Genomic DNA, 11,575 nt, shown 5'->3' with positions numbered 1-11,575 from the left:
ATCGCTTCAACTTCGGCCACTTCGGTCCAATCTACCGCGTTCCATTTGACCCTATGGCGCCTTGTTCAAATTGGCACTGACAGACGTTGACTTCGTAACTTCACAGCAGGTGCTAAATTTCATCTCGGTTTGCTCTCTGAGGTGTAGCGTGAACAAGTGCGAATATGAGGTGCCAGCAGCTAAGGTAATCGTAATGCTGTACGGAACACTTACAAGTGATTCCATCACGAGTTTGATAGATGCTTTTGTAGTATTTGGCCCTCAATAAGCGTGCGCAAGGAGGGAAATGGATGCTTTGAGCGTATCTCCCTCACTTTAGGTTCCTCACCACGATCACATACCTTACAAGATACCTTAGGTAGGCATTGTGTCTTCGATAACATGTGTCTCCGTCCGAATCAGTCGTATGGCAAGTTTTTGTGGGCGGTGCGCACTCTGTGACCCGGTGTACTCCGTATTACTTCACTACTTACTTTGTGGCGCACCGCGAACCATGGAAGCCACCCGTATGTATTTCGTACGGATATATGACGAAGGCGTGAAAAACAATGAGCCCGGATCGGTGGTGCCGGCGATGCCCGTAGCCCGCTGGCCGTCGCATTCCGGCCGGTTGCGAGAAGTACCGCGAGAATGAGACGAAACATGGGACACTATTATTGATGAATAAGGATCAGTACCGACATGCTTAACGTGGATCTCATCTGGTTCACATTACTTTCTTGCATGTCATAGAATTGATAGGGGAAAAGTTTCCAGACTGCCGCTGCCTAGTGCATGCGGATGGACTTGTTTTCGATGAAGCACTTGGTATGGTATTGTCTCGGGCGTATTTTGCAATCGGCCCTGGATCATCAAAGTCGGTCCAGGCACTTCTACGTAGTAGGGCGACTGAGACCATTTCCAATCAGCAGCCTCGGAGAAGGCAAAGCATCTATCCGTGATAGCATCGAATCGGGTTTTGCAACACCAACGAACCAATGGAAAAAAAGAGCGAGGGCATCCCGCCATAGAGGCTCCGCCTGGATCTCTGTCGGGCTTCTCTCCTAGATCGTTTGCACAATCCGGTACTGCATCGGTGCAAACCGCCTAGGGATACCTCTTTGCGCCCGCCGAACTTAAGGTAGCCATGGACCATCGCTCACTCAACACGGGACGATGGCCAAGAGGAGCCTCTTAGTATTCCCAAGCTAAACCACTAAGCTGTCGCATGTAGTTGATGGCAAAGGCTTGATACACAGCGAATAAGTTTGAGCGGCATCAGGCGGGTTCACCTTCAGTTCCCCCGGCCCCAGGATCAACGCGTGAGTCTTGAAGATGGCTTCCAAGGGAAATGGAGACGAAGAACCGCCCTAGAGCCTGTAGAACAGCCGAGGAATGGAAGTCGGATGTTGAACTGCGAAACGAGAAGATACCTACGAAGGACGAAAAGACAGCCGTATATCTGAATGAGTACGTACCTATCTCGCCGATGGAAACCTGCCAGATTGCCATTATGACATTCGCAATCGCAGTTGTCGCTCGAGTCAAGTGGTTGGTGTACCTAGCCTTCGTATATGTATTCGTACTTCATACCCGATGGCAAAATGGATGAAGAGACATCCATGGATCGAGTCGAGGCTCAATCAGTGACTAAAGCGGGAAAAAATAAAGGAAGAAACAAGCCCGCACCAGGTGTACTCTCTGTAAAAAAAAAAACTACAAAAAAAAAAAGGGAAAGAAAGAAAAAAAAAATGCGACTTTCACTTGCGGCTTGCCAGGCTGTAGGGATGAAAAGCTTCGTCCGCGCACATTTACGGTGCTTTCCTCGGCCGCTCTCTTTCGCTTCCGTCGAGCACGCCCATCATACTGTGGTAGTGAAGAAAAAGATACACGGTAAAATACCCACAATTGATAGGTAAGTCAAGCGAGGTACCCCCTCAAAGATACTTCTACGGCCCTTCCTTCTCCGAAGACGCAGCCAGTCAGCGCCGTTGCATCACAGTGCCAAACGCCGCTTCGGGATCATCAACCCCCCCCTAGCCTCTAGGCCAGCAGGTGCCCTTCTTCACTTGGACCTCCACTAATTCGCCGCACATACCGCCGGGCCTCCCAGCATCAGCGAATAGCCGATCCCTCTCTCGCTTTCTTGCATCTGCCTTTCTCCCGTTCCTGGCCTTCAGTTCCACTCTACTACTCTCGTTGTCTCTTCTCTATCCGTACCTACCAAAGCCTCACCGTCACCTTACCCGCGTCTGCGCCTACAGACTGAGGTGACTGTCAGTATCTACCAAGTTCCCCAGGCTTGACCATACCCATACCTTACGTTAGGTACCATTCGTGCATACCCACGTCGCCCACAGAGAGGTTCTACGGTTCTACCCACTCTCATCCACCCACCAAGGATTCAAGGAACCTAAGCCTGACTGCACCACCGCCGCTTTTCTCCCACTGCCAGGTGCCGAACGTACTGCCTGCCAGAAAGTGACCCGACTTTGACGGGCCTCTCCAGCACCCTCGCGCTCTCTCTGTGCCCCCTCCCTCCTCCTCCTCCATTTCTTCCTCACATCCTCATATCCCAAGCAACTTTGATCATCACGCCCAAAACATCACCACAACGTCCCGTGCCTCTACAACACTATCGTTCGCCTTTCATCTCCTTATTCGACTCGTCTTTGTCGCCTACGCTCATTCGCTATCTCTCTTCGCCTCTTGCTCCAATTCGTCCCCCCTCGGCCCATCTTCTCGGACATCCAGTCTCGATATCCTACATTACCGTTGTCGTTGGATTCGACCCCCTCGCCATCGACTCTCGAAGTCTGCACTCCCGAATATACCACCCCAATCGACGCCGGGCGCAAGCCTGTTCATTTAAATCACTCCCTACGATTTTTTCCGCTTCCGAACCACTGTCGATATCTTCAATGTTCAGCCATGTTTGAGCCGCGAATGCACGGCATCGTCGACTCTCCGATTCCCGCCCGTCGTTAACCCCCCGGTTCTCAACACAGCGTACCGCGACCTTATGCTGGACTTTCTAGACTTCGTTTTCTCTTATTCCAGGCTGAGCCATCGTCCAGCGCGATAGCACTAATATGGATCCGCCGCATATCACCGAGTTCGCTTCCGAGCGCTACTTCAGCAAACTCAATCAGCTCAATGAGTCCCCTGCGATCCGCGAAGCCCAGCAGCTTCACCAATTACGCAATCCTCAGACGCCATCCTCTCAACCGTACCCCTCCCCGCCGATTTCGTCTCAGTCTACATCTACTTTTATTCTGCCATTACGAACGTCTAAGTCAAACGAAGCCAATGCCGAGAACCCCCGACCCTCAGATCAGAAGCGTACCGAGAAGAGCCGATTGTTCAGTCTGAGATCGAAGGTCTCGATCCTCCAAAACAAGTCAACATCGCAAGTAGATCACCGTGAACAGTACACAGCGTTCGCGAGGCCAAAGACGTTAGCCACCCTCTCCTAGAGCCGACGTGCGGTTATAGCTACCAGTTCTAACACATCGCTAGGCAATCCCTTGGCCAATTGTTTCTAGCTCTGCCTACTGAACTTCAGATTCAAGTCATTTCATCACTGCCATTGACGGATGTCTTGAATCTTCGGAAAGTCTCGAAATCCTGGCACGCTATTGTGACATTAAACGAGGCGCCCATCGTTCGCCACCATTTGGAACGTCACATTCCGGCATACGCCTTGCGTCTTTACCCATCTAACGAACCTACCGCCGCCAATTTTCATCACCTGTGCGGCTTGTGGCATCGTTTGCACGTCGCCGCGAAATTATCATACCTCATGTGCGAATGGATCACCAAAGAGATCTTCCTCAGAACAACGGAATCACAGCGCCTCGAGTTCGCCCCTCAACATGAACGTATGCGTCGTCGCCTGACACCACTTCTTTTTACCTTGTTCCATTTCTTCGAAACCTATCGAAAGCTGCACTTACAACACATCCTCGACCATAATGGTCATGGCTTGCTGCACGAGCCATTTACACTGAATCCGATTGAGACTCGGATCATGAATATGTACGACGATCAGACGCTTTTGCGAGTCCACCAAGTCTTTCCTCTGGTCATCTCGTCATTTTGCCGACGGTTACGCCCGCCGTCTTATGCCGGGCGTGTTGAACGATCGTTACGAGGCTACCTGAAGGAAAGACCTCCAGATGAGGTTCACGTCGCCATTCTGTGTGTTGGAGGCTTGCGACAAGTGGAGAGGCTTTGGGAGATAAAGGGGTACAACAGCAGGCGGGGAGCTGTTGACGTTTGGTACAATTGTGTCGCCAAGGACCCGATCGACCCAACCCCAAAACAGCGACGCGGTATCATGGGCATGGGTCGAAAGAAGTCTTCCATTTCGGTCAAAGATTCTACCAAGTCGATACAACATGATGGAACATCAGCGCGCCGTACCTCTCGGGCTTCTCTAGAAGATCCAGTCGATTCCGATACGAACTTGGTATTCAACACAAGTCTGTCAGCCGGCATGCCCATGGGACCGCTGGAACGTGAGCACGTCCGACACGTACTAGCTGACCTCCCCAGCTTGCAAGAGATCTGGCTCAAAACTGCGGAAGCTTTGATATTAGAGCGGGGCATCGTTGAGCGTACCCAGGATATCAAACGCAATGCACAAGTAATGTTGGAATTAATCCGTGATGATGGCATGGACGAGGAGGATGAGTGGTGGTACGGACGAAGTACACCAGAATCCATTCGTCCTCCGCTCGAAGCGATAGATGAAGATGCCATGGACGGCGCATGAGAACCGGCGTGGCGTGTTGAGCATTTAAGGGCGTTAAGGTTGGCCTGGAATTTGGCCCATTGGAACTCAAGCGGAGCTTGTCTTTGGATATTTGACTCTTTATTTTCCCCATCATTCTCTTTTGTTCGGGCCAGCATGGAGAGGGGTACAATACCTGGGATCTGGATAAAGATACCAACATCAAACTGTCTTCCATTTAGTTTTATAGTCTTGTCATAGCCAGGACCGATTGGCATTCGATTGCCCATAGTCAAGTTAAACAATTTACTTGATGAACAATATGCTCTTTTCCCATAGAGGCCTGTGGCGGAATACCAACGTGCATGTACGCGTTCTTCACCCATGCGATGGAGGCGCATCGACCTAGCTTGATCTTTGTGCCAGATGTTGCTTTGAATCACCATTGAGAAGGCCACCCAAATGTTTGGCGCAAGTCTTCCGTGGCGCGCCCCCATAGGTAGAGGGCAGGGAATCTAGCCTAAGCCCTTGACACCGGCCGTCGTGACAATCATAGGAGTCAGTCGGGGCAAGGTGCCAATAACACAATGTACCTAGAGGCGGCGCAAGAGGTGGGCGCTCGTTGCAGCTACGTCTTTATCTACTGACGTCTAGAAGTCTGATACATGCGTTCTCTCATTGCAGATTCTGCCATGCTGCCATCAAAAGACGACTGGCCCAAATGTGAGGAGCCATACGTTGAGTTCATGTTCGGCGATGCACGCTGCATCTCCGCACCGTTGACATTGTATTGTGTAGGGCTCATTGCCAAGCTGGCTTGATTAGCCGTTGTCAGACTCGCCAAGAAAGCCGAGTCGGAATAGTCCTGATAAGACGACATTGCCGTATTATGCACTGGGTGTTCCTCCCGTGCGTGAAATGAGGGAGATTGATGCTGTATTGGTCGTGGCGTCGAAGAACGGTAGTTGTCTTCTCGCGTGCTCGCGGATCCGGTCATGTGGGTGCTAAACGTAGGCTGCTGAAGGCCCACTAGCCCGTGATACTCTGCGTCACTTGTAGACTCTGTATAGTTGTCCCCATTTTGCCCTAGTGTTGACGGAATCTGGCCGGTACCCGAGCTGCTAAGGCGGTGCTGACTGCCATTAGGTCGGTTCTGTAAAATGGGCCGGTGTTGCTCTTGCTGATGAAAGAGATGTTGTTGCTGTTGCTCCTGAGCCAACCCACCTTGATCGTACACGCCTTGCCTTGATGATACATTCAACGAGTAGGGTTCCGCTGCCTCGGTCCTTTCGACTCCTCGGCTGGCGGATGAGGCTGCGAGGCTCTGGCTGTATCGAGGTCGCAGATCAGACTGAGGTTGCTGCGTGTTGACGGGCTGTGGGAGCGATGAGCGGTTTGCAGAGCCGCTCATCTGATTCCTTGACCTTTGCAAATTAGTAGTATTTGCATCTATGAGGCTATTGTTTTGAAGGGTTGTCCGCATTGGCCCTATCGATTGTGACCCGCGCTGGCCCCTTTGTCCAGTTTGACTATTCTGGCTAACTTGCGTCATTCGGCTGTTTGAGGCAGTATCTTGGTGCTGATGACCCGGTAATTTCTGTCTCTTGGTCACTGGCTGATGGGCCTGCGTGCGCTCCTGAACTCGTGATCCTTGAGACCGGGTCATCTGGGGCGATGAAGAGCTCTCGCTGGTGATTGCAGTAAGCCCACTGGTATGAGTTTGATCTGAAGCCAAGGCAGCTGTCAGCGATTCATTACCGGCATCACTGTTTTTGCCTTCTTGAGAAGCCTTCCTTTTGCGCTTTGCAGCTCTGTAGGCTTCGCTGGCTTGTGGCTTCGCGGCAGCAGTTTCGCTGATAGTCTCCGAGGCCGGCTGAGAGGCCACATTCACTTGATTGCCTGGTTCTACATCGTGATGTTGGTCTCGGGTAGATGATGTGGAATTAGCAGCAGGCACCGCCAGAGCCGAATCACCCACTACGGCGGACTGTGGCTCACTTCGTTGGTCTTTTGCAACCGATGTAGGCGGTGGTGGTTGAGGTTGAGGGTTAAGCACAATTACCGATTCCTTCGGTCGATTTTTGGACCCCTTAGGACGGCCAGGGCCTCCCTTACGTTTCTTGACGTGCGATGTTCCGAGCTCACCAATACCGCCGGTTGTGCTTGATGATTCGGGAGGATTAACTGGCGTTGACTGTACTATTGCCGCGCTCTCAGATACACCATTTGTATCCTCATGAGCATCGTCAGCTAAGGGCGCCGTATCTTTCGGTCGGTTTTTTGAGCCTTTAGGTCTCCCTCTTCGCTTAGGGGTCGGCGTGATTGTCGAGGTCTGGGTGGAGCCAGATTCCGGCATTCCACCGGAAGCGCCTGGGCCGAATACTGCCCGACTAGAAGCTGGAGTCGTTACCACCCGCTCGACGTTCATTTGTGAGTTCTCTCCGTCAGTATCTGCGATAGTGTCATCAACATCGACCCAGGTCTCATCAACCGCAGCTCTTTCCACCGTGTCATCAACCGCACTGTTGTGCGTTGTTGCTCCTGCTGCACGAGCTCCTGAAGCCACTCGCTGCCCAACATGATCAACTTGCTTTCCCTTCGCATTTCTGCTTCCTTTGGGACGACCGCGTGGTCGTCTCAAGTTCGGCTTTTGTGCGCTCGGTAGTGGCTCCTGGCCTAGAGCCGGAAAGATCTCTGCCAGCCAGCCAACAAACAGAGACCCAGACCCATTCGCCTCGGCGCTGACCGGAAATGACCCGCCAGGTGATGTGTGCTCGTTGGCAACTCCTCCAAAGAATTCCAGTCCCTTGCAGAGCTGGTCAACAACCAGATCAGGGTCCAGGCTTCGTAACAGAGTCAAGAGTCGAGCTTGTTCAGCTGTCGTCTCCGCGGCTGTGGGTGCCGAGGTCCTCTTTCCCTGGCGGGCTGTTTCTCCAACAGGCTCTCGAATATATGGCGCGTTGAGCTGCGGTCGGCTGAGCTGCGGTGTATCGAGTTGCGGTGCATTCAGCTGCGGCGTAGTGAGCGACGGTCTATGGGGCCATGGTTTGTTAAGTTGCGGTTTATTGGACTGCGGTGCATTTTGCTGCGGCGCATTGAGTCGCACATTCAGCTGCGGTGTATTTAGTTGCGGTCCATTCAACTGCGGTGGATTGAGTTGCGGTGTATGGGGCCATGGTTTGTTGAGTTGCGGTTTATTGGATTGCGGTGTATTTAGCTGTGGTGCATTTTGCTGCGGTTTATTGAGTTGCGGTGCGTTCGGCTGCGGAGCGTTGAGCTGCGGTGGACTACTCGAGGCATGTACTTCTGGTCGATAGACAAATTTGCTCCGCCTGATTGGAACGTAACGGTCCGTTTGGGCCAGTCTGGCCGCAAGCTGCGTCCCCTCACTCGTGCGTTTGGCTGCGGCATCACGCTCCCGACTTTCGTTGGTAGTTGTTAGGTCTATATGCATCACTCCAAAGTTTCCTTTCGTCGCATCGGTCTTGCCCTTCAGCTTACTGGGCACAGGATTGCGTACACGTCCGTCTCTGTAAAGGCCTGGGATATCGTCCTGTACCGGCGGGCCAGTATGTTGCAAGACACCGAATCCATTGGCCGCACCTACAGCTTGAATGTCAGCCACGTCTTGTCAGTGTTCCTACTCGAGCATCCAATAGATAGGAGCATTCAAGAGATAGAAATGGTCCACAAACCTCCTTCACTCGCGACGCCTAATAAAGGGGTTTGCGATGCAGAACCATTGCGAGTACCTGTATCGTTACCAGCACCAGCAGCGGTGTCCGTGCCGGTGTCAGTGCCGGTGGCGGTAGAGGTATCAGCAAGAGGTGTAGGGGGTCGCGCAGGTTGTGAGGGTTGAGGAGATGCTTTGCAGAATACGATTAGTCGGGACGCAGAAACAGCCCGTTTCATGCTTTGCACCTACCTGCAGTTGTGGCCATGGCTGTGGATGGCAAGCGCATCACAGGTTCAGCATCGTCCCTCAAAGAAGGATTGGAGCACAGCTGTGCCTCGTAGGCTTTCTCCCACGGCAAGAAGTCTCGTTCGACCCTTTGATCCGAATGGTAATAGATACGTATGCTACAACTCGCGGTTACAAGAGAGCATTACGGAAGCCTGAATGGATGACCAAGGCCGCTCGACAGCACGTGATAACTTGCCGGGTCAGCTTCTCTCTTTGATAATCCAACGGCATGAGCTGATCGTCATCGTTGTTCGATTCGGCCGAAGTAGCGACTTAGATCGTACCAACGCGAGAAACCCTCGATCGTCTAGAGTCACGATGAATTAGCGATAATGAAATCTAGCGGTGCGCATTCGCGATGGGTGAAGAACCAGAAGGGGAGATAGACAAGGAACCAGAATCCGCCGCGCGATATCTGAACAAGACTTACGCTCTGCGAAGGCGCAGTGGCTGTCGAAGTTGAGAAGGTATGGCGTGAGCAGCGTTGGACAACATCGGGACGTCGAGCGGAGAGCTCAAGCTAGGTAGAGCATTTAGCAGCTTTCCATGTCCACCAGCTTATTAGCTGGTGGAAATGGCAGCAGACCCGCTGGCTACCTTCCTATCAGGTTATCGCAGCGTGAGTGACGAACCACCGCCCAGCTTTGAGGTACCTAAGGTGCTAAGGTACTCGACTACTGTGCCCCACTAGATGGTGAGGAGTCTAGGTACCTGGTTGTGGCCAAGTGGTATGCGTACCTTTCCCACCCAAGTACTCCCAGTCTGTACTTCAAAACAGGCATTGTGGTGCGTACCTTGTTCGCGGTTTACCGTTGCGCAGGTAGGGGGCTACATGGAGCAAGGCCGGAGGCTCAGAGGCTGGCCTCAGTTTAGCAACACCCAAGGTCCTCTCCACTACCACCTACCTAGGTAAGGTATCCGTAGGCGTTGCTGCATTTCATCCCGCCCGGCCCTCAATTGACACCGTCATACCTAGCTACCTACTCATGTGCGATTTCTCTACTGGAGTTGGCATTCCTACTCATTGCTCATTAGCGGGTGTTGCTCAAAACCCCAGTCTCCAGGTAAGTTGACAGCTTCTCATCTTCTACCTTCCCTTTGAGTGCATCGGCCGACCAAACTAACTCCGCCTACCTTCCGATAGCTCTGTCGAACTCACCTACCGTAACCTTACCTCGCCTCATTGACCTAGACCCTCCGAGGCTCTGACATAGCCGCATGGTTAGCTAGCCGGCGTCCGAACCAGTTCAAGAAACATGTCTACCAAATATGCCCTCGTCTCTCTGCCTCTCGGCATCTTCGACTCTGGAGATAAGGACGACGCCATCTCCGCGTTGAGCGCTACCATTTCAGCCGAAAATGGTAGTGTCCGCCCCTTCAACATCCCCGATTTCAAGATCGGCACCCTGGATGCCTTGGTCCAACAAGCCGACGACCTTGCCAAGTTGGAGTCCACCTGCGAGGCTGTTGTTTCCAAGGTTGCCGACTCATTGAAGTCAATCCTCGATGGTGATGAGGACAAAATTTCCCAGCAGAAGATGGTCAACGATAGTAAGAAACGTCTAGGCCACCGCTTCGTTGCTGCTGCATGATTCACAAACATCGTGTGCATCTTGCTAATGGCGGTTGTTTCTCAGAGCCTACCGACCAGTACGTCAACTCGTTTTCCTGGAACAAGGTCCGATACCGCGCCGACAAACCCTTGAGCGAACTCGTTGATACACTGCAAAAGGTACGTGGAGAGAGGGCGGGCTAGGGCCAACCGATTCGCAGTGGGACTTTGTTGTACAGCGCCTGTCTCGCTGGCGTGAATCTAGGTTGTCATCCCGAGAGTCGGTCCAAAGGAAACTAATGAACCGCCAGGAACTTGTCACTACCGACAACGATGTCAAGAGCAAGTTCAATCAGTATAACTCAGTCAAGACAAACTTCACCACTCTCCAGCGCAAGCAGACGTACGTATTATTTCCGAAGCCTATCCTTCCTCCTTCTGGCTCAACGCCGAATGAATAGCTGATAGCGGTATTGTAGTGGCAACCTTGCGACAAAGTCCCTCACTCCCGTCGTCGATCCCGCGCTCCTTATCCAAGACTCGGAATATCTAGAGACGCACCTTATTGTTGTGCCGAACAATGCAAAGAAAGACTTCTTGAAGAGTTACGAAACACTGGCGCCGATGGTGGTCCCCCGGTCTGCCGTGCAGGTTGCGACGGATGAAGAGTTCACCTTGTACGCCGCCACGTCATTCAAAAAACACAGTGCCGAGTTCCTGGCGAAGTGTCGCGAGCAAAAATGGACTCCACGCCAATACAAGTATGTGGAGGGCGGAAAGGAAGAAGAGCAACGTGAGCTTGACCGGGTGGCTCGTGAAGAGAAGAAGACATGGGGAGAGGCTCTGAGAATCGGCCGGACAGGCTGGAGCGAGAGCGTCATGATCTGGCTGCATGTGCTCGCATTGCGCGTGTTTGTCGAGGCTGTTCTCCGCTATGGACTTCCGCTCGATTATGTCAGTGTCATTGTCAAGGTCAGCACCCTTATCCCTCGTTTGAATCATTGCTCAGTATCCTAACTCGATGGACAGACGAATTCGAAGCTTGTCAAGAAGGTCAAGACAGCCCTGGACTCTAATTACTCGTACCTAGGAGGCAACGCCTTTGGCAGAGACAAGCGCGGGAAAATCACCAAAGACGACGCAGCATTGTCGTCCGAGATGGCTGCTGTTGGGCTTGGCGGAGGCGAGGGACATGAGTACACGGCCTACGTTTACTACGAGTTTGACTTCCCTTAGTTACGTGGAACTACACAATTGCAGCATGGCGGGTGCATGCGCTCCCGTATTTCAGACGCAAGCTTGCACTGAAAACTCGTGGTATGTTTAAAGGGGACAGTTGAACCGT

At 52.4% G+C, this 11,575-nt stretch overlaps 3 protein-coding genes across 3 annotated transcripts; 2 read left to right on the top strand and 1 right to left on the bottom strand.

Moving 5' to 3' along the window:
- Nucleotides 1-3,071: 3,071 nt before the first annotated feature.
- On the top strand, nucleotides 3,072-4,756 carry BDP55DRAFT_733969 (F-box domain-containing protein; the record flags this gene model as incomplete). The annotated part of the gene is made up of 2 exons (XM_060580158.1): nucleotides 3,072-3,436; nucleotides 3,499-4,756. The coding sequence occupies 2 exons, from the start codon at nucleotides 3,072-3,074 to the stop codon at nucleotides 4,754-4,756; spliced, it is 1,623 nt and encodes a 540-aa protein (XP_060423339.1).
- Nucleotides 4,757-5,055: 299 nt separating this feature from the next.
- On the bottom strand, nucleotides 5,056-8,905 carry BDP55DRAFT_390483 (uncharacterized protein). Its single transcript, XM_060567217.1, has 3 exons — nucleotides 8,640-8,905; nucleotides 8,467-8,580; nucleotides 5,056-8,317 (listed from the first exon to the last, which is right to left on the bottom strand). Exons 1-3 carry the CDS (start codon nucleotides 8,674-8,676, stop codon nucleotides 5,355-5,357), a joined length of 3,114 nt encoding a protein of 1,037 aa, XP_060423338.1. The 5' UTR covers nucleotides 8,677-8,905; the 3' UTR covers nucleotides 5,056-5,354.
- Nucleotides 8,906-9,934: 1,029 nt separating this feature from the next.
- BDP55DRAFT_564833 (V-ATPase subunit C) lies at nucleotides 9,935-11,466 on the top strand (the record flags this gene model as incomplete). The annotated part of the gene is made up of 5 exons (XM_060570369.1): nucleotides 9,935-10,229; nucleotides 10,316-10,410; nucleotides 10,542-10,633; nucleotides 10,710-11,202; nucleotides 11,260-11,466. The coding sequence occupies 5 exons, from the start codon at nucleotides 9,935-9,937 to the stop codon at nucleotides 11,464-11,466; spliced, it is 1,182 nt and encodes a 393-aa protein (XP_060423337.1).
- Nucleotides 11,467-11,575: the final 109 nt, after the last annotated feature.

The sequence above is a fragment of the Colletotrichum godetiae genome (genome assembly GCF_030913485.1).
Source record: "Colletotrichum godetiae strain CBS 193.32 chromosome Unknown BDP55scaffold_71, whole genome shotgun sequence".
NCBI lineage: Eukaryota > Fungi > Ascomycota > Sordariomycetes > Glomerellales > Glomerellaceae > Colletotrichum > Colletotrichum godetiae.
Note: the sequence above shows the minus strand (reverse complement) of the source record. Positions and strands in the feature narration are given on the sequence as shown.

What these genes read in the sequence shown, in the direction of transcription:
- BDP55DRAFT_390483 (XM_060567217.1), bottom strand. Translation starts at nt 8,676, where the DNA reads ATGCGCTTGCCATCCACAGCCATGGCCACAACTGCAG. An exon ending in AGCCATGGCCACAACTGCAG is followed by an intron (nt 8,581 to 8,639) that starts GTAGGTGCAAAG and finishes TATTCTGCAAAG; the next exon opens with CATCTCCTCAACCCTCACAA. An exon ending in TGGTGCTGGTAACGATACAG is followed by an intron (nt 8,318 to 8,466) that starts GTACTCGCAATG and finishes TTCAAGCTGTAG; the next exon opens with GTGCGGCCAATGGATTCGGT.